This window comes from Tyto alba, unplaced genomic scaffold, assembly GCF_018691265.1.
Source record: "Tyto alba isolate M040663 unplaced genomic scaffold, T.alba_DEE_v4.0 Super-Scaffold_1000006, whole genome shotgun sequence".
Taxonomy (NCBI): Eukaryota; Metazoa; Chordata; class Aves; order Strigiformes; family Tytonidae; genus Tyto; species Tyto alba.
In genome coordinates, this window is record NW_024881272.1 from 7,998,859 (window position 1) to 8,025,529 (window position 26,671).

The 26,671-nt window shown below is 50.2% G+C and overlaps 2 protein-coding genes across 2 annotated transcripts; one reads left to right on the forward strand and one right to left on the reverse strand.

The window, feature by feature from the left end:
- Nucleotides 1–1,039: 1,039 nt before the first annotated feature.
- Nucleotides 1,040–16,671, reverse strand: TADA1 (transcriptional adaptor 1). Its single transcript, XM_032998576.2, has 8 exons — nucleotides 16,585–16,671; nucleotides 16,295–16,386; nucleotides 14,563–14,628; nucleotides 7,865–7,962; nucleotides 4,864–5,073; nucleotides 3,667–3,818; nucleotides 2,492–2,654; nucleotides 1,040–1,489 (listed from the first exon to the last, which is right to left on the reverse strand). Exons 1-8 carry the CDS (start codon nucleotides 16,656–16,658, stop codon nucleotides 1,337–1,339), a joined length of 1,008 nt encoding a protein of 335 aa, XP_032854467.2. The 5' UTR covers nucleotides 16,659–16,671; the 3' UTR covers nucleotides 1,040–1,336.
- A 151-nt stretch (nucleotides 16,672–16,822) lies between these two features.
- PRDX6 (peroxiredoxin 6) lies at nucleotides 16,823–26,282 on the forward strand. Its single transcript, XM_042803237.1, has 5 exons — nucleotides 16,823–17,006; nucleotides 18,650–18,806; nucleotides 23,312–23,458; nucleotides 24,044–24,190; nucleotides 25,560–26,282. The coding sequence occupies exons 1-5, from the start codon at nucleotides 16,915–16,917 to the stop codon at nucleotides 25,689–25,691; spliced, it is 675 nt and encodes a 224-aa protein (XP_042659171.1). The 5' UTR covers nucleotides 16,823–16,914; the 3' UTR covers nucleotides 25,692–26,282.
- The last annotated feature ends 389 nt before the right edge of the window (nucleotides 26,283–26,671 follow it).

Below are 26,671 nucleotides of genomic sequence, written 5' to 3' on the forward strand. Positions count from 1 at the left end.
CTCTGGCCAAGGCCAAGCCAAATAGCAGTGGTGGCTGCGCCCCTGAGGTAACATACTTAAGAAGGGGAACCTGGGAGAAGGAGTTGGGAGGAAGACACCTATGTGAACACCAAAGTCAGTGGAAGAAAGGAGAAGGGAGGGAGATGCGCTGGAACAGAGACACACACCCCCCTCCCCACAGCCTGCGGTGGGAGGGCAGGCTGTCCCCCTGCAGCCCACAGAGGTCACTGGTGGAACAGATGTCCACCCACAGCCGGTGGAGGACCCCACACCAGAGCAGGTGGCTGTGCCCCAAGAAGGCTGGGACTCTGTAGGAAGCCCACGCTGGAGCAGTCTGTTGCCGGGAGGAGTGCAGCCCGTGGCAGGGACCCATGCTGGAGCAGTCTGTGAAGAGCTGCAGCCTGTGGGAAGGATTCATGTTGGAGACAGTCTGCTCCCTTGAGAGGGACCCCACACTAGAGCAGAGGAAGTGTGAGGAGTCCTCCCCTTGAAGGAGCAGCAGAAACAAAGGGTGATGAACTGACTGCAATCCCTATCTCCTGACCCACCCCCCCTGCACCGCTGGAGGGGAGGAGGCAGAGAAATCTAGAGCAAAGCTGAGGCTGGGAAGAAGGGAGAGGTGGGGGGAAGGTGGTGTTAAGATTTCTTGTATTTCTCACTGTCCTACTCTGATTCTTAAATTAAGTGGTGGTGGTGGTGTTTAAATTAAATTGATGTTACTTTTTTGTTCCCCTATTGAGTCTGTCTTTTGCCCATGACCATCACTGGTGAGTCATCCCTCCCCGTTCCTGTTTCGATTCCCATGCTGTCTGTTTTATTTTCTCCTCCCCATCTCTGACAGGGAAGGAGTGACCGAGCGGCTGCGTGGTGCTCAGTTGCCCTCTGGGCTTAAACCAGAACAGAATGGAAAAGGATCCAACCAGCTGCAACAGAAGTTGGACAGGGCTCCAGGAGACTGAGCTCAGAAGGGAAACCACCTGAGGGGAGGATGAGGAGGCAGATTCCCCATGCTCACAAAAGAAAACACAAATACACCTTATTTAAAAACCAACTCTTTCCACCCCCTCACATTTATTTTTCCTAAAAAAACCAGTCTTTGCAAACAAACCTCTTGTTTCTTCTTTCCAATTCAGTGGGATTGCTGCAAGCACTTCATGGCACATGACTCTGGGGAAGCAGAGAAAGTGTACCGCAACTCAGTCATATTTCCATAGGAAAGTTGACTCATAGCTTATGTCATCCTCGAAATGCTGACACAGGTTTGTAAGAAGCATCTGAATGTCAAGTCCAAGGAACAGCACCGTAGCCACCTGAGGCCCAGCATGGCTGCCTGGCTCTAGCAGAGCAGGAGACCCTCCTTTGCTGCCAGGCGCTGGCGATGGATTTTATCCTGCTGTAGCTCCTCATGGTTTGGATGCCAGAGTTTCATGACAATTCTCTCAATGTTTAGAGCGTAGACAGTGTGTGCAGGAATAACTTCTTTGTGTACCTGGAGATACACACCAGAAAACAAGTGTCACGCTTTTTCATACACACTTCCCCATGCTGCCCATGGAAGAACCTCCCTCAACTACAGAATGATCAGAGCCAGCGCTGCGGAGCGGGAACGCAGGCTGTCACACACGAGGAGAGCTGCAACTTCCCAGCACTGCCACACCAGCCAGCACAGAACCGCCTCTTACGCCGTTTTGTAAGGGAGTGGCATGGTAAGGAAATCATCATTTTGCTCTTGCGATGACAAGCAGTTTGTCATCAAAACCTTCCAAACAACAATTCTGACTAAACACATGAGCTGAATGCTTGACGACAGCTCTTACAATGAATGGCCTGCCTCCACAGCCTTGAGACAAAAACCTTAAGGCCTGTTCACAGTAGCAGAGATCAAGGGGGAATTTTTGAACGGCTAATTTTAGACAGTCTGGATGTCCCCAAAGCTGCCAGAGTGGGAGGGAACCACAGGCACGCATTTCCAAGGAAGATTCATCCAGTCTACCACAGACAACTCCCCAGGGTTAGGGTGATTGTAGCTAACCCACCGCAGCAGCCTGCATGCCAGGACCAAGTATTCCTCTGAGTACCCCGGTGGAACTGGAGGAGTAAGAAGTGACATGCCAGGCAAGTTGTTTTGCTGCATCACTGTCAAAATCTCAGTCTAGCTCAGTTCTGATATACTCACTGCAGTCTAGCTACGGAGGAAGAGTTCACCCTTGTTACGTAGCTATAAGCACAGACAGGGATTCCCTCATCAACTCTCTGACCAAGGGCAGCGGAACAGGCATTAAACCATGAGCTGTGACTGTATGTTAACTGTTACCTGACAGTGGGAACAAGTCAAAGCCAAAGAATTGTAAAATTGAGAGGGAAATAACGAAACAGACTGGAGGAGGAGAAATCAAATCCCTCTCCATGCATGTAAACCAAATCTGAGACTGGTAGCTGGCGCTCAGGACAGCGCTGCCTGTGACAGGACAGTGTAATATGAAGAGCTTACCTGTAATGCCTCAAAAAGGTCATACATGTTCACTGGCGGGAGGGATGCTGGTAAGGTGTCTCCAGAGCACGCCAGGAGCAGAGCTGCCTGCTGCTCGGCATCGTCGGGCGGGGGCTGCGGGGCTAGACCCTGACCGGCAGAAGGTGTCGCACAGGTTGGAGGGCTGCGGACAGAGCAGGCAGCAAAACCAACAGTCAGGAAAATAATACAGCCAGCTTTGGAAGTCACACAGCAGGGGCCTGGCCCCAGGGCTCGCTTTTTCTGTATTAGCTGACTTAGCCCTTACGTACATAAAATTATTTCAGCTGTAATTAAAACTTCTTTAAAATTCCGGTTTAATAACAATAGCGCAAACCAATCCTCAACATGCTTCAAACCTGCTTAACTGATCTCAGCTGGGCAACTTTTGTTATTTACAGCCAGCAGTTTCTACCCAATATAAAAATTAAATCACCTACAGCATTAAATTGAAAGACACTAGCTGTTAGGCAGAGTTGTTTGGTGTGGATTGCATTTGTAGTGCTATAACCAAATCTTAAAACACCCACGACCTCCTGTCAACTGCTAGAAGCTGCCACAGACAAACACAACTGCCTTCTCATACACACACGCTGCCAGATGCACAGCACAAGCTGTTTTGACATTGAGACTTAGGAAAACAAGATGACCTTGAAGTTCTGCTAACTGGAAAGGTGTGCCAAGGAGCCATAAATACACTTGGATGCAGGAACTGACAGGATGGCAGTGTCCTGCAGGTCCTCACCGACACTTCACTCCTATGCCACAGCAGCAGTGTCCCCACAAAGGCAGGGCTCCTCTGCCCAGGGGCAGTTCCCCCAAGAGCAGCAGAATTCCTGTGTCACACTCTACAGCTTCCAGAAAGAAAGAATTACTAAGGACATTCAGAAGGCCAGGGGTCACCTTCGTAAACTGATGGACAAACACAGGCAAGGAAGAGAGACTTAACACTCTCCTAAAGTCCACTGCTAGAGAAATCCCCATATTTTCCCTCCCTCTTTAGCCATACAGTCCTCCATACCGACACCTTCTTATGTGTGAAAGCTGAACACCATTACTAACAGATTCTACTAAGTAAAAGGAGAAACTGAACCATAGAGTAATTCTGGGACTAGCACATTGCATTTGAAATTAGCAGTGCGTGGAGAGCTCCTTACCACTCAATTAAATTGTTATAAGCAACAACACTGTTCTTCAGATATGGCTGAGGGTTAACATTGCTTCCAAAGGCATACTTGAAATGGCCATCTCTCAGGCGATAGGCTTTCCGCCTGGATATCACAGATGTCAGAATATCCTTCAGGTGGTTCTGCAGTGAAAAACAATCTTGTTACGCATGCTGATTTATTCACTCTACCAAGCCACAGCTAGGAAAAGTGCCTCACTAATTGGCAGGACAGACATAGCGCTGCTGTGATGACGAGGACCTAGCGATGTAAGGGAACCAGGATCTGGAGAAGTTACAGTAGGTTTTTCACTATCTGACGCAGGCATCACAGCACTGTGTGAGTACTGTCTTCGTTAGCCTGTGAACTGTACTTTAACATGTCATGCACTGCTTCAAATGTCAAAGAGGTTTTTTAAATGCTAGGAAATTCCCAACCTCTGATCCCTTTGATAAAGAGTTAAGAGATTTCATAATTGGCGCTAGGCCTTACACCTGTACTGAAATACTGGCCCTAAAACTACAGTGAAAAGCCACTCACTCCTCTTTTTCAGACTGTTCAGTTGTCTGGAAAGTCCTGGAGAAGGAACTGTCTGGAAAGAAAAAAAAAAATAAAAAAAAATAGACAACTGCTTCTTAATTTGGCCTCACCCCCAGATGGGGAATTCAGGTTGGCCTCCACACTCTGACTTCAGAAAACCATCCACACATCAACACTCCAAGTAATGTCTGTATCATTCCTGGGATATGTCAGGTAATGAACCACTGATGGCCAAAACTGGCAAGAGCAGGCACTTCAGCTGCAGGCATTACCCAACTCTGTCACTTCGCTTCCACATGCCTGTAACTGATTATTTTTTAATAGAACTGTTTAAACCAGAGCTCCTGTTTTGTCCCTGCTTTAAAGTGACAGGAACTGCATTTTCCCAAACAGCTATTTGAGCATGCCTGAAGTTCATACACAAGTACTTCAAAATCAACATTTGCAGGCAGAAATCCAAGACTTTACATCTATGATGCCACAAATCTGGAAGCCCTTTGATTCTCATCTTACCCCTCCTCCCAAGGCAAACGGACAATCAGAGAAGCAGGTTTCCTCTCCCCACCGAGGGACACTGTCCCACACTGCACACAGAGTCTTTTGCTGCTGGTACAACGAGAACACCACTGCTACCCAGCCCAGTCTCACCTCCACAGCATAAACAACTGCAGTCACTGCCTCCTCCGTGACATTGTCTAGCCCGTGCTCATATGCGGTTACAATCATCCTTCCTTCTAACTGGCCACGTGTAGGAAGCATCATGGTATGAGAACACAGCTTCAAATCGTCATCCTCCTGAGGATCCTTTGCCACAAATTGCTGGGCTCCAGAGAGCGGATTCTGAGGCTGGAACCGGTGCTGTTTCGAACATTAGAGCATAAGGAGATAAATACTTGGTCAGAACCTTTGGGTCATCAAGCCAACTATCCCTTCTCCTGTTGGAAAGCAAACACTTTTAAAAGTTTGGGTATCCACAACATCCCGCACCAAGAAATTCTACAGTGTAATAACACACCACACAAAGCATCACCTCCTCTGGTCTGCTCTGCACCTCCCACCTGCCAGATTCCTTTGATTTTCCTGTAAGTCTCAAATGTGGTCAGTCATTATCCCTTTTGTCTGTTCATGCTAACCAGGCCAGTGATGACTGTATGGACTTTTGCATCTCTCAGTCACCTCCTTCTATACCAAATAGTCTCGTTTATTTAGTCATTTCTTGTACAGAAGGGTGTATTTTTACTTACTAACTGTACAATTTTCATCAAAATTAAAAAACGTGATCCTAAGCTTGTGTGATTATGTTATTCTTATATTTCTTTAAAGCCTTAAATGTAACAACGTAGCCAAATTCCAGTTCCAAATTTCATACTTCAGTCTCCCCGTGCACTTTAAGTACTCTAGGCAGAGCTGTGTTACTGAGCAGCCACTGATTCCAAGATGGATTATAGCTATTTTTCGGAACTGACTCACTTATTTACAAAAAAAACACCCACCACAGAGCAGGAATTCATAGCAGAAGGTGGCAACCCCCATTTCCCAGGCCACATGTATTCCACCAAAATTCCCTTGCTGTGCTGGTGTCTCAAGCTCTGAGTGCTTGTGGTGGCTCCTGGGAAAAGCCTCGGTCCCCAGGTAAAGGGGGGAAAAAAAAGCAGATGGGAATAACTGATCCTTGAGCCCAGACATATGCTTGGCTCAGCCCCAACCCACAAGGGAGGAACATGACCCTGGCTTAATTACTCCCACAACTCCTGTACCTCAACTCTCCGAGCCACAGATCCAGTGGCTCTGGAATGAAGATTGCTGCAAGGCTCTTATGAGGCATCAAGACAAACATATACTTTAAATATAAACAATGAATATACAGCAAAGTGGATTTCTCACATCTTAGTTTCAGGAGAGGAAAGGAGGCTGCTTTATTCAAAGGACAGTGTGGCATTTAACTCAGAGTGAGAAACCAATCCACCCACTAATGATGTGAAAGCAGGTTTCCCTCCCCGTAATTCTGAAGACTTATGCTTTCATTACAGGAAAGCTACATGCCTGTATGCCTGGAAAAAAAAAGACCTTCAAAATGTAAGCAGCTCTTAGAGGAATGTGGTTTGGGAGAGCAGAAGCCAACTGGAATGAACCCATGGTCAATTCACAGCTGTTATTCTCACCAGTGAGAGAAACATCAGGAAATACAAGGCACTTCAAGTTCACACTACTCAGGAATCCCACTAGTAATAGACAATCCTGCTGATCCTAACATCCACTTCATACAGCATTCCAGGAACACATGTATAAACACACACTAGAAATACGGTGTAATGTAGGGGTATCAGAGCAAACCAAATTCCAAGATTCCCACTATGTCACGACTTGTTTCTCAAACTCTCCTCTACTTTATACTGAGAAGTTACAGTGAAGTTTTAAAACAAAAACATAACAGACTGCCATTAGAATTCAGATCAGAGCTGTGAGCACTGCAAAATATTTCAGCAGTTTCTGAATACAATGAGCCTTCAGCTGGACTCGCATCCCTTTGAAACATTAGCCTGAAGCATGCATAGTGCCTAATTATAGTCCCTAGAAGTGCAGTATGCGCTCCAGCTGAGCCAGGCTAACCCCTCACAGCGTAAGAGCGGGAGGTTTTGCGTGCCCACCACCTTTCTCCCCTACCCCCAGCCCCTTCCTCCTCTGTGCTGGCTTTGGCATTCATCCAAATGAATGATCCAGCTGAACAAGCCAGCAAGAAAAGCTTGGTGTTTGCGGTCTTTTTTGCTTGGTTAGCTTTCTGCCTTGTCAAGAGAACTGAATCAGATCACGATGGGCTCAGACACCCGATAAATCTGGCTCAGTGAGGCACAGACGCTCTCTCTTCCAACAAACTGTTAATTCAGTTTGAACCACCTTATCAAACCCCACCCTTGGAAGACAGTGTCCCATCCCGATCCTCCTTCACACCAGGCCCCCTCCACACCGGTCTGGCAGCACAGAAACAACTGCAGAACGTGCGACAGTGCCGGGTGGACGCACGGAGCCTTCGCTGCACAGTGACATTGTGCATTTCCCTGCCACCTACCAGAAGACAGCATCTTTGCAGAGCATTTTCAAATCTCAAACAACTTGAATCTCTAAAAACATTCCACCCAAGGAACATCTTACTTCTAATACTTTGGACTGCAGAGTCCTGTGGAGGGGATTGTGGGATCATACAATCACGGAATTCTGCCTGAACAAATAGGAAATCACTTTTGCTTTAAGAATTCAGCAGATGTGTGAAGTGAACAAGTTATTATAGAGAATGTGAAAGGGGAATGAGACTATGAAAGACCTGCCCACTGCAGTGACCAGAGAGCTAACGTTACTCCTCGTTGGTTCCTGGAACACAAGCCTTTGCAACATTGACATTTAGGTGCTCTTCCATGGATTCTCTGGTGCCTGACAAAGCCAAGTGACACTGTAGGATTTGTCCCAAGAGGCTTCCACGAGAGAGGCAGCAGCCACTAACCCCCAGCTCTTGCCCCAATACAGCACTCAAAACAAATGAGACATACATCATTGTACATCATCCCTGGGAATAACAAAAACTAGATGCTGTGCAGAGCTCTTCACCCCCAACAGAATGTCAGAGAGCCACAACCATTTGACTGGGGACACTTACATCAAACTTTTGTCGAACCGAAGAAATCTTTTTCTTTCCTTTGGGTTTTCCAGGTTTAGTTGCAGAGCCACCTGGCCATGGGAGAGATCCAGCACCTTCTACAAATTGAAAAGAAAAAAAACCCACTCTATAGCTGTTGCTGATTTAGGGCCAGGATGAAACTGTCCACACAGGAAAACCCTTAACATCTGGCCCCCAGCTAAGCCTTAACCCCAAATTAACAGCCATGGCCAGAGGAAGGATTTCTTGGGGAAGAATGCTTTTGGCAGCCCTTCCCTTCCATTGTCAGCCCCCTGCTAGCTTGACTCACTCATGAACTGTTACTTAAGTAGAAACTTCTGTCCACACACCACACAAAAATGCATGGCAGAAGGAGAAATGAGCACAGCCTCCAAGGAAAGCCAGAAGAAAGGAACAAGCCATTTGTTCCATCAGGCAGGCGATGACCGATGACGACAGGAGCTAGCCCAGAAGGGGATTCTCCTCCCACCAACTCCTGGATCAGGTGCTGACCTGGAGGATCAAGCTGTCTGATTCATTACATCTACCTTTACAATTCCCCATCAGCTTCAGCACGCTTTGTCTCCGACTCTTGTGAAACATCATGGGTGGTCATTCTTGTTACACTGAGGGGAAGGGAATGGGGAGGTGGGGGGGAAGGGGTAGAAGAACTGCAAAGGCCACTGAGCCCAGGAGCAGGATGATACCAGTGTGTGCAGTGAGCTCAGGACTGACCAGAACTGGCAAGCAGCTGACTGTGTAGTACTGATAAATAAATACATTTGGCCACATCACCTTGAGGAGACTGCTCAAAAGTCTACTGTATGCTGTCTGACAGCTACACCTACAGTACGCCAAACCACATCCTGACAATCACAGAGCTCTCGGCAGGGACAGCCTAGCAGATTTCCTGCTGACGAATCTGCAGGATCTGGGCACAATTCTTTCAGGTACATCAGGGCTTAAGACAACTCTGCAGTGGATTTGCATGCGCCTGCTCACAGTGAACAAGAAGTGCAACCCAAAGACTGGACAGCCCTCTCGTGGCTACAGAGGCAGCCAGCCTCTGCTTTGTGCCACCAGCACCCTTCTCTCTTGGTTTTGCACTGCAGACGAGCACCCTTTTTCCTTCGGAGCAGAGCGTGCCCTGCGCTGCGGTCCCGGCCCACCTCCAGGGAGCTTGGACAGCTCAGCTCTGAAGGTACTTCTGTCACCTTCGAAGTGGAGGCTGGAGCTCTGCTCCCAGGCACCGCTGCCAGCACAGCGAAGTCTCAGATGTTCCCTGGCCACACCTGTGCCAGCACTTGCCATTTCCTCTGGGCACGGACGAGACGTGACAGCAGCCACCCCACAACTCGGCCTCACGCGCGTTCACCGAGCACTGACAAACAACCAGGTCTGGGCCTCCCCCGTTACCGCAGGCTGCCACGGCTCAACCCCAGCTTCACATCAAGCTGTGTGTTTACCTCTGGCTCTCGCAACTATGTTTAATTTGCTGTAATCAGAAATTCATAAATACAGTTACACTACAGCCCTGTTTATAGGGAACGAGGCTGGCTGGAAGTCCTTAGCTACATGGAGCTTCCCACACTCATGGCTGGAACACAAGCACAGTGTCCTCTGCCATGAAAAAAAAACTTCAGAAACACGACTTTAAGTATCAGGCTAAACCAGAGGATTCAGGTGAAGTTTTTGAATGGTCAGATGCTAAGAAGAGGTTGAAACAACCTATATACACACACAGAGGGCATATATTCCCTACTAAAAAAAAAAAAAAGTTAACTAAAAAGTTGAACTACATCCTATTAGTGAGGTCAAAACCAACAGACTCCAACAAACCGTTGTCAAAAACCACCGGTCAATTATAGGAAATTAAAAGATAATAAATAAACCCTCTCCAAAAATCATAAAGCTGGTGTCACTACTCATCACTACAACATCGCAGCAGAGGCCCTAATGAAGAAGGAAAGCACCATGGACAATCATCTCAAGGATCACTATTGGCCTTCATCGAGATCTCAGGACTTTGTCATAGGATCTATCACAACAATGCTACTTCTCTCCCAAGGTGTTTTGCTCTTTACAGATGAGTCCGTTCTTCCTCCTCCTCTCCTGCATCACAGGTGAGACCCCTTCTAGGCACGGCAGATTAGGTGTGTTAAGGACAGAGAGGGAAACCACCTGGCCCATTTCACAGCTTTCAATAAAAGCACATCTCTCTAGCTTGCAGCGTCACCCCAGACCCTTCCTCCCTGTCTGAAGTCTCATACAGCTCCTTCACAGCCTCATTTATAAAAGTATCCTTAGCTGAAAAGTATCCTAACTGTGAAGCCAAAGGTACCCTAACTGTGTGACCAGGTGGCAGAGACAGAGAAAGTGGAATGGATGGAGACAGAAATAGCAAATAACACCTTTTTATCTGACAATGCATTACATATGAATAGGTTATAGCAGAGTATGAATTTTTTAAATTAATTGTTTTAAAAAATAATATAGTAACTTTTAAATCAAGTAGTGTTTAAATTTTTAGGCTTTGACAGTAGACCTGAAAGATGCAACTTAATTGAACCTCAACCTGCACACTTAACAAAAACTCAGCCAGGCTTACCTTAGAACAACGAAAAAATGAGATATTATCTCCTATTTCCCATTATAATGAGCCCACAGCAGAATTTTTTTGGCTCCTTTTCCAGGTTTCCATATTACCAAGCCTGACTTGCACTAAATGAAGAAAGCAAAATTTCCCTCTAGTATTCTAAGAAAACCAGTACTTGCCTTCCTGGCCACAAATGACAAGGCTGGGTTGGCTCAGGCATCAAACTTGAGATGTTAACAGCTTTTATTTATTCTTGCTAGCAAGAGAATTAAGTGTTAAAAAGCCACCAGGACAGCTGCTGATAGGCCTTCAAAGATGAGCAACAGATAAGAATGTTTTTCTAAGAGCTGCCACAGTCTCTGCAGTGATGGCACCAGCCAGTCCAGACAGAGTGTGTCAGGTTTTCCTTACGTGCTGCACCCGCACTGCGCAGGAGGAGAGGACAAAGATACACACACAGAGAGAAAGTCACCACAGAGAAAATCAACCAGGCACAGGAAACATGCATTTTCCCACCCTCGTTTATTTGATCTTCAGTCGGTTTGCTGTATTTTTGTTTTGACTTGGTTTTTTTATCTTCTTGCAGGGACAAGGGTTTAGTTAAACATGCTCTGATGACCCTCCTCCATCAACAACTCACACTCCCATTTTATTCCCTTTCCTCCCTTCCCAGCTCTCTGGAGAGAAGTGGAACACAAGCAACCTGGGCCCATCTCATAGTTGGCAGCCCTTCAAGCAAAGCCTGTGGGCAATCCTGATGTACTAAAATACTCCTGCTATCCTGGCAAGAGTTCTAATTCACTGAACCATCTCCTAGTTGGCTCCAGACTACTTGTAAATAAATTAAATCCTGACATTGCTAACTCAAGTGCTTGCAATTGTCTCAGTTTTATCGTTAACGTTTAGCTAAGCAGGGAGGTAACAGTTTAAGTGAGATATGTATTGACTCAAAACACCTTGCTAACTTGATTGCTTGCAGTCCTCCAACAAGCAAGGTAAGCTTAGTGAGCAAGTCCATGCAAGGCTAAGAAAGGCTTTAAACTGGAGTTCCTCTTGATGGACTTTTTTGGGGAAGAAAAACCCCAGACTCAAAAATTCAGAAAAGCACTTCTGAAAGTAATGGTAAAAAGAAAATACCAAATAAAAGGATTTTCTTGTAATGGGAAGTGTGCCGCTCTGCTCGGGCTGGTAGAGCCAACCTAAAAATCACTATTAGGGCACTCGAGGATTTTGGATAGCATGTTTCTGGGAAATTCCACTCTTCAGGCACTTTCACAGCTTCCCAGCTATGTTACAGCTGGGTGCCACTCAAGTATTTCTGGGTGTCTTTACAAACGTGGCTACCTGAGGTAAGAACATCACCCATTTTTAAAAGGGGTAGAAAAGTCAGATTTAGGATTGCTCAGGATGCTGCTATGCCCCTCAGTGGGAGCTCAGCAGGAATTAAAGCAACTGGTCGTTCTTCAGATCAGATTAGATAGGAACTTCCCTCCCTCTCCACCACCTAGTCCCAAACATCCTGGGCCACACAGGCTTTTGAACCAGGACTTGAAGTCTGCATGGCCAACAGCCTAAGCAGACAAGAGGGGAAATGGAAAGCGTTCTCTCAAAGGGTCACATTCACCTGTGTTCCCCTATGAACCCAGGTGGAACCACTACTACCAGAGGCAGCAAAATTTGGATCAGATGGGTTTGTTTGCATGGTTCAACATACATTATAATCACTCCTTAAAAATACCCTCCCCAAGGTTTCCTATCCTAAATGCCACAATATCAAATACACTTTAACACTGACCACACGATTTTTACTGTAATACAAAATAGCATTTTAAAGATAGTTCTTTCCCCCTGGTCTCCACACGAAGGTGGAAAGTACAAGCATCAGTAACCCTTGTGATGGCGTGCCAAGTGCACAGAGCACACTTCTTTAAAGTTGCTCGTTTCCACGAATCATGAAGTAAACACCTTCTACCCAAAAGACAGTGGTAGAGACAAAAGCTTGTTAGCTTTCCATTCTTACATGGGGCCGGGGGGGGGGGGGGGGGCAAGAGAAAAATAAAAACAAACAAAAATCAAGCAGGTGTCAGACTGGCATCTAGGGGGAGAAAAAGAAATCTAGACATCGACATCTAGTATTCCACTCATACTGCACTTTCCTGGGCTTGCATGTAGTACAATCCGCTACACCACACAGAGCAAACTGGCAAGTAAAACGTGTGTGTAATAGAGCTACCAGAGTGGCCCAGAAAGAGATATCTCAATACAGATTAGCTTCAAAATCGTTGGGAGACTGCAGTGATCCAAGAGCAGCAAAACAGACTCTAGCAGGGACTAGCAGTTTGTACAGTTGACTAGAGAGCACTAAACCATGTCTTTAAGAATACACACGTGACTAAACTCATTTTTTTCAAGCTGGCTTTTGCAGATCTGTGGACAGAGAGCCAACAAAAGCCTGACTAAAAGCACTGGAGGCAACCAGCTGGTCAGCTAGCACTCCGTTACATGCTGTCACTGATCTGCTGGAGCACTATAAAGAAGGGTTCTTCAAGGGCTCTTAAAGAGAGTAAACTTCAATGAGACAAGAGGAAAAGTCCTTGCAAGGACTTGACATTAAAAAAGGTCAGGCAGGAAATAATGAGTATATGGAAGGCACCTGTGGAGCACCACACTGCTTTGTGCCAGGGCTCGTAATTTTAACACATTCCTAGACAGCCTTGAAAAGGGGGTACTGGAGAGCTGGTAGAGTTTGCCGACAGATCTGAGCTGTTCAAGGCAGGGAGGATGAAGCCTGTCTGGACGGCTACAGAAGAGCTGCACGAGAATAAGTGACTGGATAAAGAGACAAAGGAAGTTCAACACAGTTAAGCACAGAGTGGTGCACACAGGAATAAACAACCCCAGCTTCAGTCACAGGGCAATGGGCTCTAACCTGACTACTGCCACTCAGAAGCAAGACCTCCAAGCCATGATCTCTACTCCAACACCAGCACCAGCTCAGCGCTGAGCTCAGAGAACGCAGGCACTCCCTCCCTCCCACTCCTAATTTAGACTCAGCTACTTCAGGTAGTACTCACAGGGGAATCACTGTTCTCATGCCTTCTTTTTATAATCTAGCTGTAAGTACTCTAAGATAAAGTCAAGGAGCAGCAAGATTTAGACATAAATCTTCTGAATTACATGAGTGCAGACCACTAAAGAGGCCAAGTCTGGGATGAAAAAGGTGTTCCTAAACTTCAGGAGCAAACAAAGCAAGTTAGGAGGTGGGGGAGGTGAGCATTTCATTAGCACAGCTGGTATAATTAAGGACCAGCTATCACAAAAAGCTGTGGGTAACCAGAAGTTTTGCATCTTTTCCTTCCTCTAGCTACATCAAGTACCCTAATAACAAGTATTCTCTTATCTCAAAGAACTCATCTCTCAGGTCTCGGCCCATCAGAGCTGATTTTCTCTCCCTTGATACACAGCAGTTTCATATCTTGAAGTGCAGCTCAGCTGTCCTTCCTATCAGATCTCTGGATTGAGTTCTTCCAAAGACCAAACAAAATATACCTTGCAACCCTGATGACAGCAATTCTGCATGCTTACAAAGTTAAAAGGTTAACTGTCTGCAGAAGCCTGAGTTAATTGGCCATAGCTCAACTGAGACTCACTGTAAGCATTCTCAGTAAGCATTTTTCGATCAGATAGCTACTAGATTTCAAGATCAGTCAGGAACATCCAGCTCCCCAAAATGACATCCCTAGCAGAGAGAAGAACAAGGAGTATCACCAAGTTCAGAAGAGAGAGGAAGCGCAAGCAAAGCAGATCAAAGACAAAGCAGCATCTCCCTTTACACATCAGCTACAGCACACACCAATCCAGAAATCAAACCATCTTACAGCACACAGCAATCCACTGTTAGCTCAAGCATACACAGCTTATTTATAAAAGAACCACTACTGAAATCAGCTGGATCACTACTTTGCTACCTTTTTCCCTGTGTGGCAAAAAATATGAATATTAAGGGTCAGAAAATGATAGTGCTCTGTATAAAACCCACCAAACGCACATGTGGCGAAGTGTTACTACCCTTTTGTTTTTAATGAGGCTTCTCAGGACTTACCTGGTGCAGAAACCAAGATCTGGCATCGGGTAAGAATAGCCAGGAGGAAATCGTTGTGAGAGTGGACTGTGTAAAGACAGAGAGCTATTAGCAACATCCCCCACAGCGACCTTAAAGTAGCTCACTGTGCCTTTCCACAGTCGTGTTTTCCCCACATGCTTAGCTACACAGGCACAACTTTAAGTTCTATCAGACCCAGAATCCGCTACTACCATGCCAACAGAAAGGATACTACACATGGCGTAGAAACAAGTAAGGTCACCTCTCAGTGTGTCACCCTGTCCTGGCTTTGGCTGGGACAGTTAATTTTCCCCCTAGTAACTGGTACAGTGCTGCATTTTGGATTTAGTGCGAGAATAATGTTGATAACACAACAATGTTTTAGTTGTTGCTAAGTAGTGCTTACCCTAAGTTAAGGATGTTTCAGTTTCCCATGCTCTGCCAGCGAGCAGGTGCACAAGCAGCTGGGAGGGAACACGGCCAGGACAGCTGACCAGAACTAGCCAAAGGGATATTCCATATCACAGGACATCATGTGTATAAACTGGGTGGAGTGGGCTAGGAGGGGCAGATCGTTGCTCAGGCATCAGTCAGCAGGTGGTGAGCAATTGCACTGTGAATCACTTGTGTTTTATTTCTCTCTGTTATATTCCTTTTCATTACAATTACTATTTTTTTTAAATTATATTGTATTCTATTTTAGTTATTAAACTGTTCTTATCTCAACCCATTAATTTTACTTTTCTTTTTTTTTGATTCTCCTCCCCCATCCCAGTGGGAGGGAAGAGGAGCGAGCAGCCACATGGTGCTCAATTGCTGGCTGGGTTTAAGCCACAACACAGACACACACCAACCCAGCCCCCCAGCAAACAACATGAAACAAAACATCTGGTGTAATTAGCCAGAGGAGGCTCAGCTGTGCCCCCTGCCACGCTGGTAGCAGGGCTTTTGGTTTTTCTAGAAAAGGCCCCTTAAGAGCCAGCCCCAGGAAGGTGAAGTTAAGTCAAATAGGTTCTAGATAAAATGCAACTTCAGGCTACTGGAACACGGAGTGGGCAATTATGTGTTAGAAGGAGCGAAGACAGACTTCACAGGCAGGGTCAGAAGGATCCGGGATCCTTTCTGGACTTTGAACCCCAGCACCAACAGACTCCCTGCCCTTCCCCACAGGGATCAGGAAGGGGGAGGTCCAGAGCCCCCAGGAAGCTCTCAGCAGGGCTCACTAATGCCTGTGGGCCCTCACATGGGTGAGGAGGAAGGAATCTCACCCTTCCAGGCTCCAAGCTGCCACCCCCAAAGGCCAGGAAGGGGATCTGCCAGCTGCAAAATCACCTAGATGAATTTGGGGGTTCCCTCTTCTGCTTCAGCCACCACAGCCCTTCTGCCCCAATCATAGGGAGAGTACAGTAAGGAAAGGACTGGGTCTCTACAGTGACATTTTAAAATGGCTTTTTTTGTTGCCAGGACAATATATTTTACCTTTCTACTGTATTTACACGAGGCCAAATTGGCTGTCAGTGCCAGGGCCACGACTGGTCTTCCCTGTGCAGGCCAGGTCACCTCCCACCTTTTCAGCTCTCTAGCTACCAGAACCCTGGCCGTTCTTACTTCCCTCAGAGCAATCTCCCCACTCGGGAAGCGACGTGCAGCAGCGGGGAGCTCCCCCCCGGGCCTGGCGGGGGCAAGGCAGCCTCAGAGCTGGCAGCAAAACAGATACAAGGCGGCTCTTTACCATTGTCCTGCGTGAGGAGCCTGCGCGCTTCCAAGTCAAACTCCTCCTTACTGATCTTCTGCTTGAACCAGAGCTTCAAGTTGGCCCAGTACCTAGGGGAGAACAGGGAAATGTGCAGACACCAAACGAGAAGCGTTGTTTAGAAAAAAACACTGCTTTCCCCCGCACCAGCGCGAAGGGGCCGGGCTGAGGGTCCCGCGCAGGCCCGGAGCGGCCGAACGGGCCGCGCAGCACCCGAGCCCAGCCCGCACTCCCCTCCCTCAAGCTCGGCCCTCCCCCGCCGCACTCACTGCTTCACATTCTCGCCCAGCGCCTCGCTCAGGCTCTTTTTAGCCGCCTCCAGCTCGCTCACGTAGGTCGCCATCCCCGGGGCCGCCCCGAGCGAGGGGCTGCAGCCCCGCCGCCCTCCCCGCCGCGCCGCAAAGCGAAAAGCCGCGAAGCCAGCCGTAAAGCGCGGCGGCCCGCCGTCCCGGGGGGGGGGGGGCGCGGCCGCGGTGGCTCCGCTCATGCGCAGCGGCGACCGGCAGCCGCCGGAGGAGAGGGGGCGGAGTGGCTCCGCGCATGCGCAGCCGGGAGCCCGCGGAGGAGCTGCCGTTGCCGCCGTTGCCGCCGCCGCCGCCATGCCGGGGCTGCTGCTGGGAGACGAGGCGCCCAACTTCGAGGCGGACACCACGCAGGGCCGCATCCGCTTCCACGATTTCCTGGGAGACTCGTGAGTCCGCCGGGGGGGGGGGGGGGTGGGGGGGGGATGGATGGAGCCGCCGGGCAGGCGGGTGCTGCGAGCTTCCCGGGCGCACGGGCCCCTCTGAGGGGGCTGAGCTGCAGCCCCGGGCCCTGCTGCGGGCCGCAGGCGGGCAGAGCCCCGGAGGAGAGGGAAGGGGCGCTCTGAGCCCAGGGAAGGGCAGAGCCCGGCTCCTGTGGCACGTACGTCCCTTGCGAGCGCGCCCGGGCACACGGAGGTGCGTGGCGGAGCGGTGGCGAAGGGCTCTTGGTCCTGCTTGAGCCCGGCCTGGGAACCTTCAGGCACCGTTTCCCACAGAGCCTGTTGCTCCGTTGCTGGCACAAGCGGGAGGGTGCTGGCGCGGCACCTTCGGGACTGGCAGCGCTTGGCAGGCTTGAATCGGCGTTTGAGCCCGCTTCTGGCCGCGGTGTGAGCCTGGGCAAAAAGAACCCGCTTAGTGAGGAAATAAGCTGCAGGGCTTCTTAAAACTGGCTGTTCCAGCCTGGCCCACCAACAGGGCAGCTTTCTTGGCCAGCTTCGACTCGGTTGTTTGCTGCCTTTTTACTCAAGTAGCGTACTTACTGTACCAGTGGCTGAGTAGCTGCCCCATAATTTCGTGGCTAGCATGGCAGAGCTGCAGGCTGCCCCACTTGATCCCTCCAGATCCGTTCCCAAATCTCTGAGACAGGACCTTCCCTAGCCGCTGTGGCTGAGCACTGGGGCCAGGTGAAGAGCAGGGCAGTAAGCCCTGTGAGTGCTGAGCTGAGAAATTGTGAGACAAGTCCCTGGCAGGGAATTCGAAGTGCTGGAGGTGGCTTTGTGTTAGCCTCTGGAAACTCCTGAGAGCTGGGAGTAGTTTTGCCATAAACCCATCTCACTGCTGGGCTGCATTGCTGCCTTTCTCAGTGAGCCGGTTGCTTTACCTGTAAAGTGGGGTGACTAGTATTGGCCTGCTCTAAAGACTGCAATATCCACTGGTGGGAAGTGGTGGGCAAAGGCGAGGTGGCAGTATTGTAACTGTAGCTGTAATGTGTTGTTAACTTCTGGCCTTCCCCGTTAGTTGATTAATTCTTATTTTTTAATTAAGTGTGTTGGGCAGCTCATGGCAACGGTTGGGTTAACGTTTGGTCCTATTCCATTATTCTAAGCTGCGTGATACATGTGGGTGTTTCTCCTCAGAGTGGTTGGTGGGGTGTACAGGGCAGTGAGAGTAGCCTTGTAAATCAGTAATGATCTCTGCAGTAACGTGGCTGGCAGGTTGGCATCTGTCCTCTCACACGTGTGGTCTCTGGGGCACAGAGTGTACATGTGGCTCCCCCAAACTTCCTCACGCGGCATGGTGTCTACCTCCACGCCAAGAACAGTGGACTATTCCAGCATCCTGTGTGGGATCCTGGAGGGAGAGGGGGAGTGAGGCACAGGGAGTTTCGCAGAGCACGATGCACGGGGCTTGCCTCGTGAAGGCTTCTAGCGATAGGGAAAGAATTGTTCCCGGAACAAGATTTCTGCTTAGCAAAGAGACGAGCTGTTCCCTCACTAGCCTCTGTGCAGTGCAATCTGTACAGCTTTTTGTCTGCACTACAAACCCAGAACGACATCTCGCCCTAACGCCACCTCCGGCTCTCTTCTTTCAGATGGGGCATCCTCTTCTCCCACCCGCGGGACTTCACGCCCGTTTGCACCACGGAGCTCGGCCGGGCGGCGAAGCTGGCGTCCGAGTTCAGCAAGCGCAACGTGAAGATGATCGCCCTCTCCATTGACAGCGTCCAAGACCACCTCTGCTGGAGCAAGGTGCGGGGTGTGGGGAGGCGCGAGGGGGGGCTTGTACTGCTGCCTTGCTCTGAAGACCAGAGGGAAAACCCACACAGAACAGAGTACAGGCTTGGAACGACACGTCTCGGATCCCGAAGCATGTAGGATAGGAGGTGCTAAAATTCAGAGCGGGAATAGGAAGGTCTGCTCCATCTTCATGGAGCACTCCACAAAGTCCAGGGCGCTCTATGCACTGACATTTTGAAACAGGAGGAAAACAGTATTACTGCTCTTCTGCTAGTACCTGAACGGGTAAAATGTATGTGAAGGTGGTACCAAAAGCTCAGAGGAAGGCAATCTGTGCACAGACCCTCAGAAAGTTCTGTAATAGAACAGGAAAGGAGGCATCAGAAGTGAACAGGCAGTCTTCAAAGGGTGCGATTCATGCACAAGCAGGGAAGAGAAAACAGAGAACAAGCAGGAGCATGTTAAACATAAAACCACAAATAGGAGAATGCTCAATGTAAAACCATCACAAGGGAGTATAAAAAAAGAACGGGAACGAAATAGCTTGCTGAATGAACATAAAAGGAACTAATGAAGAGCTTCAGACGCAGCCTCAGCAATGGTGTGCTGCCAGGGAGTAAGACCTGGACTCATCGGTGGTAGCAAGTGTAAAATAAGCATTTCAGACAGATATGGCCAGAGTGTAAAAATCCCTGGGTGAATTACCTGCCTCTTTCTTTGCTCTTAAAATTGGGAACGTTCTCACGCATTTTCCAAGGGCGGGACATGCACGCAGTAAGAGGTTGTAAAGCTGAGAAATTTCTACACTCAACTATTGTTTCATGACTGACCGGCTTTGGAAATTACCTAATTGCCTTATTGCTTAAACTGACCTTCGTACCTGAGTGGTGCATGGCCGATGTCCCACCAAGCCTCAGAAGGGCCTGGGAAAAACAGCATACAAATCCCACACCAGTAAATGAGATTTCTGTGCTGGTCAAACTGGCTGAAACCAGTCAAATTAGCAGATAACATTGCATAAAATATAACAGAAAGTTTGGGTTGTGCTTTTGTAAGGGAGTCACATCTCTGGGTTACCTAAAGCCCTTTGAATGATTATAGGATATTGCTGGCTTGTATGAGGTCCTCAAATTTCATGGAAATCAGCTCTGTGAAGGGCAGGCTCTTTTCCGCAGGGAGATAAGAGGAAGCGTTGAGTTGTGTCAAGGGAGGGAAGCAGTGAGCTCCCTCGAGGGTCTGGGGGGACGCGTGGGGTTCAGCATACTCAGGTGATCTGGAAAAGAGATGAACAATGAGCTGACTCTGCTGATGCTGTGGAATTGTTCAGCGCAACCTCGGGTAAAACCAGGAGAAGCTGCAGAACAGCCTCTTGCCGCTGACTGATGGGAGGTAGAGTAGCGCGTTTGGAAAACCTTCCAAAACAAGCACAGAGTAAGGCAGAGGGCAGCAGTCCAAGCTGCGGTGAGCTTTCTGTCAGGCTGGGAGAGGCCTCAGACACAGTGGTTTGGAAATGTCAGCTCAGCAGCTGTCAAAACCGTGAAGGTCCTACAGAGCAAGAGATCCAGTTGGTGAGAACAAATCCATGGCAGACTGGAGTCTTCCAAGCAGCTTGTGTTTGAAATTGCCCATCTCACAGACTACAGGGGAACAAGAAAAGCTGCAGAGGGGGCACACAGCTGCCCGCAGACTTGGGCAGGTTTGCTTCAGTGCAGAGTAACGGGCCCTTTAGCCTGGGAATGGGAGGACAGGTCAGGCTGCGACACCATGAGCGGTGCGGGGAGCGTGGAGGAGCAGTGAACGCTGCATGCGTGCATTGTGGAGGACATAAGGGAGGGCAGGGATGCGATTGCTCTGCTCTTAGACCTGCCCATACACGTGATCCTTTTCCTTTGTCCTTGACAAAGCGGAGAAGAACTTCAGCTAACATGGAGAACTAAAGAGCTGAACTAGGAAGGCAAGTGTTAGAGCCTGCCGCAAATGAGACCAGGGACAGTGCCCCAGAGGTTCTCCTGTTCAGCCACAGGGAAACAAAGAGCTTAACAGAGATACCAAACCTTGGCAGAAGCTGCCTGTCTGGACAAAAGCAGTCTTCATTAAATACTAGATTGCAGTGTAGAAATTGCAGTTTCGCTAGATCTTTACTTAGAAATCCTAGGAGTGAGCAAAAGTTTGGGCAGACCTCTCTGTGCAACATATCTTTCCATACATGTGCTTTCTCTTTGGATGAAGCGACTAGCAGTAGTGAGAGGATGAAGCTGTTTTTATCTAGAGCACAGCCTGTGAGGAATCAAGTGGGCAGGAGGGATGACTGAAATCCTGCATGAAACAACAAAGAAACTTCTGCTTGCTTTGCTGCCAAATTTCAGTGGACAGATGGGGCCTGGAAAGGTGGGACGAGGTGGGACCAGAGTATAGCCAGTCATTCTCACATCACATTGCTCAGCTCTGCTCTCCCAGCCAAAGATGACACTGCTGTTCTTATCCATCCCTAGCCAAGACCCAGAGACTTGCTCCAGGACTCAGAACAAGCCTGTAGCTCATCCAGGGATCGATCCCACTCTTTGACCTCCCCAGCCTGTGCTCTGCTTCTCCAAGGGTTGGCTGAACGCATGAGCTCCTTAAGCAGGGTTGACTGGCATGTGCCATGCACATCAGAGGAGGTTTCAGTGTTCTCTGGCCACTGATGCCTTCGCCTTGGTGAGTCAGGGGTGAATAAACCACTCCAACAATATCTGGTTTCAGTTTGGACTCTGGAGAGAAGAATAGTTCATAGAGAAGTGAGCGAGTCTTGAGTGTCTTTTTGCAAAATAGGGTGCGGTTTGTGAGGCTGTTTTGTATAGAGGTTCCCCAGGTCATGAAAATACGTGCATTTTGGAATGAGTTACAGTCCACAGGACTCGGGTATTGCTTCTCAGAAGCTCTCTTCAGTCCTCCAGCCCCGGCTCTGAAGAGGTGGGGGAGTGTGTCACTGTCTGACCTTCATCTACAGCCTCTTGCAATTCTGTGGGGCATTCAGATGCCTTTTGCCTGGGCTGGCCTCTGCAGCTCTGCTTTCCTTCCCCACTCTGCTTTGACAGGACAGGTCTGCAGGAGAATAGAACCAATTCCTTCCTTCCAAGGCAGGCCTGACCACAACCCAGCCAAAATAAACAGCCCCTTTTTGCAGTGCAGTGCTGACTCGGAAAGCCCTGGGGAGAAACAAGTGAAGAGAAAAGCTGGAAAGGAAACATCTTGCCACATGTGCACCACTTGACCTGCTTACAGCATCCTGAGCAGCCAGGGCAGGGTTACAGCCCCTAATGTCACCACCGTCACCCTAGGAGGGCTGAGGAGTTGTGCAGGGCCTGCCTGCTCTTGTTGCCTCTGGCGTGCTCTGAGCAGCAGTGCCAAGGGCAGCATTTCCAGCCCTGCCCTTCCCGAGTTCCCTCGGGGCAGGACCCAGCCTGTTCCCCCACGTTCAGAGCCCAGTGAAGGCAGAGAGACTTGTACATATAAATTATCAGCTCAGCTGATAAGGTACCACAGTGGTGCACGGGAGACTTGCATCAGTGCTGGAGTCAGTTTTGTCCCCTTGCAGCATAAAGAGGATGGAAGGAACAGGCAGCTCTGTTCTGGGGCAGAAACCTTGGATTAAACTTGCTTTAATGCTGGCAGCTGCTCTGCTTGTGCAGCCTTGAGCAGGCTCCTCCCAGCCCTGCTGTGGCTCAGCATGACCCATACGGGTAGTACCACAAACTACAAGGATAACTTGAGTGCTTTGGCCAAGTCCAGACCAGATTCAGAGACACTCAAAATACGGTCTCCCTGTGAAGCAGATCAAGTTCGGACTAGCACAGGGAGCAACCTCATAAACTGTGGTCACAAGGGAGAGCCTGCACAGCTGTGGAAGAGGATGCTTTTCTCTTCTGTCCCAGCTTTGGTTCAGAAAGGAGAGTGCAATGTCCCAGCACCTGCACTCAGACTTTCACTCTGTTTTCAGGAGCCTTTAGTTAAGTAAACTAGGAGTGGCTTGCTGAATGGAGCTGGTCCCTCGCACAAGATCTGTGAAGTGTTTGACACTTGTTAGCTGTAGAGTTGCTGATTTGCTCTGCCACTAGAGAAATTATTCCTTAAGAGTACAGTCCAGTTCAGGTGTGACACCAACACATCTGTCAGCAGTGCTAGATCACTTACTGGGAGAGGTTTGGAAGAGGGACACCTCTGCTCTCAGGGAAAGGTGGTTAAAAAAAAAAAAAAAAAGCTTCCCTTTTTCTCCATACCCACTGCCTGGGAAAGCAGTTGGTCAATGGGCCGTTCTGAGGTGAGCAACAGGCTGTGAACACACAGACAGCCTAACTGACCTCTAAGAACAAGGCAGGATCTGGCCTGGCACACAGGTTTCTGGTTTGTCGCCTGGTTTCTGGAAGCAGAGAAACTTCATGGAAAGCCGTGAACCCTTGTCTGTGCCGTCCCAGCCTGAGACCACGGGGCCAAGCAAGTCACAAGCTCCTGTCATGCCGATGGTTTTGTCTCTGCAGGACATCAATGCGTACAACGGGGGGCAACCCGAGGAGAAACTCCCCTTCCCCATCATTGCTGATGCGAACCGGGAGCTCGCCATCAAGCTGGGCATGCTGGACCCAGATGAGCGGGACAAGGACGGCATGCCCCTGACCGCTCGCGTGGTGAGTACCTGGCCCTGGAGCACTGCTGCCCAGCAGCCTTCTCAGCAGTAGGCATCGCCTGCCATCCTGCCCTCTGCCCGTGGGGCTGAGCTTAAAGATGGAGGCAGCTTACCTGGATGGACACGACCACCTACCTTCAGGAGGTAGGTTGACTTCCTTGGGCTAGATCCGTGGATTGTGCTGCAGGAAGGGGCTGGCACAGCGCTGGCCTGCTGGCAGCATCTCCATCTTGCTGTTGCCACCAGCTCATCCCGGTTGTGCCTGTCCTAACACAGAGAGGACAAAAGTGCTTGATCTATCTGCTGGACTTTCCCTCTCCCCTTCCGTGCTTGCATTAGAAGGGTGCAGGTCAAGGGGAGGAAACATTTCAAGTAGTAAAACAAACTGGCAATGGAAACAGGAGTTCCCAGAGCAAACACTGTGTTTTCCCTGTGCCTGGGCACCCCTTGTTGCTCTAGGAGATCCCTACCATGGCATCTCCCCTGTCCTGCCATCAAGCAGCCACCTCCCAGGAAAGGGAGGAGCAGCAGGGCAGTAGGACAAACATCTTCTGCCCAGCCCCTAACCCTGTCTCCCTGTGTTCAGGTGTTTGTTTTTGGCCCAGATAAGAAGCTGAAACTCTCCATCCTGTACCCAGCCACCACCGGGAGAAACTTTGATGAGATCCTGAGAGTGGTGGACTCGCTGCAGCTGACGGCGTACAAGAAGGTCGCTACCCCCGTGGACTGGAAGGTGAGGAGGGGAGCAAAGCTCACAGCCGGGCACTGAGAACGTGCATTGAAACACCAACCAGCCTCCCTTGGCCGGGGACCCACAGGGTGGGGAAAGCTGATGAGGTCTTGGGATGGGAGTTAGTTCCCAGCCCAGGCCCCAGGGCTGTTGCAGTCTGGAGTCAGCAGTAGGAACTTCCTGCCCCTGCCCATGGTCCCTGGTGCCAGCAAATACTGGGCTTGGCCCCTTCTGGCTATCAGTACTTAAGCTTTGGGGCAAGGCAGGTCCTGCCCTTGTTGTCTGTGATAATGAAGGGCATTACCAGGTGTCAGTGTGCCAAAGTCTACTCAAAGCCAGCCAAGCAACAATCATGGGGCACCGCTCCCCAGCCGGCTGGCTGCTCTCCTGTCTTTGAGCCAGGATGGGTCAGCACGGGCACCGCTCTACTTTGCCCAGCCTGTACACAGCCAGGTCCTCATGGAAAATTACTGGTTGAAGTTGCTTAGTTGTGGCCATCCCTGTTCAAGTAGCATTATTTAAAACTCCCCAAAACAGTTGGGCATCCAAGATAAAGCAAGGACAAGCAGCACAGTCTGGCTGCTTCAGCTAGCCTGTGTTTCCTCAGCCCAGCAGAACTGTTCAGCTCCGGGACCTGTCCTGCTGCTGGCTTTGATAGCTGTTAGTGGGGAATCCTGCCTGTCTGGAGCCAGAGGACACACTCCCACTGTTATAGGGTGCCCTGGAGAAGTCCTCCTGTGTTAGGAGGCAGGACCAGGTTCCCAGAGCATTGTCCCAAGCACCCACTCCATCTGGGCAGGAAGGCCCTGTAGGCACAAGCCTTGGAGGTCGAGTAACTCAGGGTATGGGTGCACTTCACCGTGCCTCTCCACCCCTCAACACCAGTGTCCGTGGGCTGAGTGTACAACAAACTGCACCCTCACTTCCTGGGGCAAAGCAGAGCGTGGAGGCAGCCTTGCCTCTGAAGGCTCCTGTGTCCTGCAGCACAAGCTCCCAGCGGTGTGGGGCCAGCTCCCCCCCCCCCAGCCCACCTCCCAGGGAAGCACACCTTTCCCCAGGGCTTGGCACGCCAAGGGGGTGCCAGCGCCGCCTGTGCAAGGGGAATGGAAGAGCAGAGTAAGGCCTGCGTCATGGAGATGCCCAAATTCCCCTCCCTGTTCCCGTGGGAGTGCTGGCGGGGAAGAGCTGGGCTGTGGGATCCCGGTGGCAGGGCTGGCAGACATCACCCACAACCCCTGGGGCAGCTCCCACTGGGTCCTCACTGCCGGCTCCAGGCCGAGCTGCAGGGGATGTGCCTGGGGCACTCACGGGGAAGCAGCATCCAAGCCTGCCAGCTCCTCTGCTGCTCTCACGGTTCCCATTTGCTCCCCAGCCTGGTGACAGCGTCATGGTTGTGCCCACCTTACCTGACGAGGAAGCCAAGAAGCTCTTTCCCAAAGGAGTCTTCACGAAGGACCTCCCGTCGGGCAAGAAGTACCTGCGTTACACCCCGCAGCCAGAGTGAGCGGTTCTGCCCATCCATCCCGCTGGGCTGCAGGTCGTTCGGTGCCAGGAGCCTTCCCCGTGCCCAGCTCCTGCCTCCCTGACACCGCACAGTCAGCAGCCTCGCACCGTCACACTGATGGTGCATCACAACCCTAAGCCAGTCCTTCCCCCCCCCCCCCCATCCCTTTCATCCCCCACATCCTCTCAAAATTAAAACCCTGGGTGTTTTCTTGCCTCGAATCAGCCCTGCAGGGAAGCAGTTAGCAGACCAGTCGGGGCTCCAGGGCTCGTGCTCTGGAATCTCTCCTGTTCAGCACCGGCCGAGCTTTCCTCGAGGCACGGTGAGAAGCGTGGGGTCAGCAGCCAGGCCCCAGAGGGGTGTCCTGGGCTCACACGCCTCCCGTCGGGGAGCTTCGCGGGCTCCCAACTGCTGCGTGCCTTTCGGAGCAGCCGTCACTAATGCATTAACACCTTTGCCTGGTCCCGTGCGTAGGGGGGGAGCTGCAGAGCCAAATCTCCCACTTCTTACTGCTTTCCCATCTCTTGCTGGAAGTTGTTTTCAAGTTTTATGGAAGAGGGAGTAGAGTAAATAAACTGATCTTCAGCACTATCCTGCTGTATCCCTCATCTGCCTCTGCTGGCGTCCACAGCACCCTGCACCATTTCCTTTGTTCCCTGCGGCCGTGCAGCTGGGACGCGTGCTCCTGGGCGGGTGGCAGCGCCACAAGGTGCCCTTGTTCTTGCTCTATAAATAAGACACTTTGGAAACACAGGTTGTCCCAGGGCACGCAGTCTCAGTCAAGGTGGCGGGGCCCAGGGCAGTTGTGCTGCCCCTGCTTCACGGCAGAGCCTCGGTGGTGGGAAGGAGGAGAGTTCTGCTCAGGGAGCATGCCTCAGCCGGGCCGGCCGTGAGCTGCTGGGTGGGGGGGGTCCTACTGTGCTTCCCAGGGCATGAGCAGGCATGATACAAGCCACGCGAAGTCCTCCCTGCCCTCCTGC

Bases quoted from the DNA above. Each gene is read 5' to 3' on its own strand.
- PRDX6 (XM_042803237.1), top strand. From the start codon at position 16,915: ATGCCGGGGCTGCTGCTGGGAGACGAGGCGCCCAACTTCGAGGCGGAC. The intron at 23,459-24,043 runs GTGAGTACCTGG...CCCTGTGTTCAG, and splicing joins TGCCCCTGACCGCTCGCGTG to GTGTTTGTTTTTGGCCCAGA. The intron at 24,191-25,559 runs GTGAGGAGGGGA...TTTGCTCCCCAG, and splicing joins CTACCCCCGTGGACTGGAAG to CCTGGTGACAGCGTCATGGT.
- TADA1 (XM_032998576.2), bottom strand. From the start codon at position 16,658: ATGGCGACCTACGTGAGCGAGCTGGAGGCGGCTAAAAAGAGCCTGAGC. The intron at 14,629-16,294 runs GTAAAGAGCCGC...GTCTTTACACAG, and splicing joins GCTCCTCACGCAGGACAATG to TCCACTCTCACAACGATTTC. The intron at 3,819-4,863 runs GTGAGACTGGGC...TTTTCACTGCAG, and splicing joins CAGTTGTTTATGCTGTGGAG to AACCACCTGAAGGATATTCT.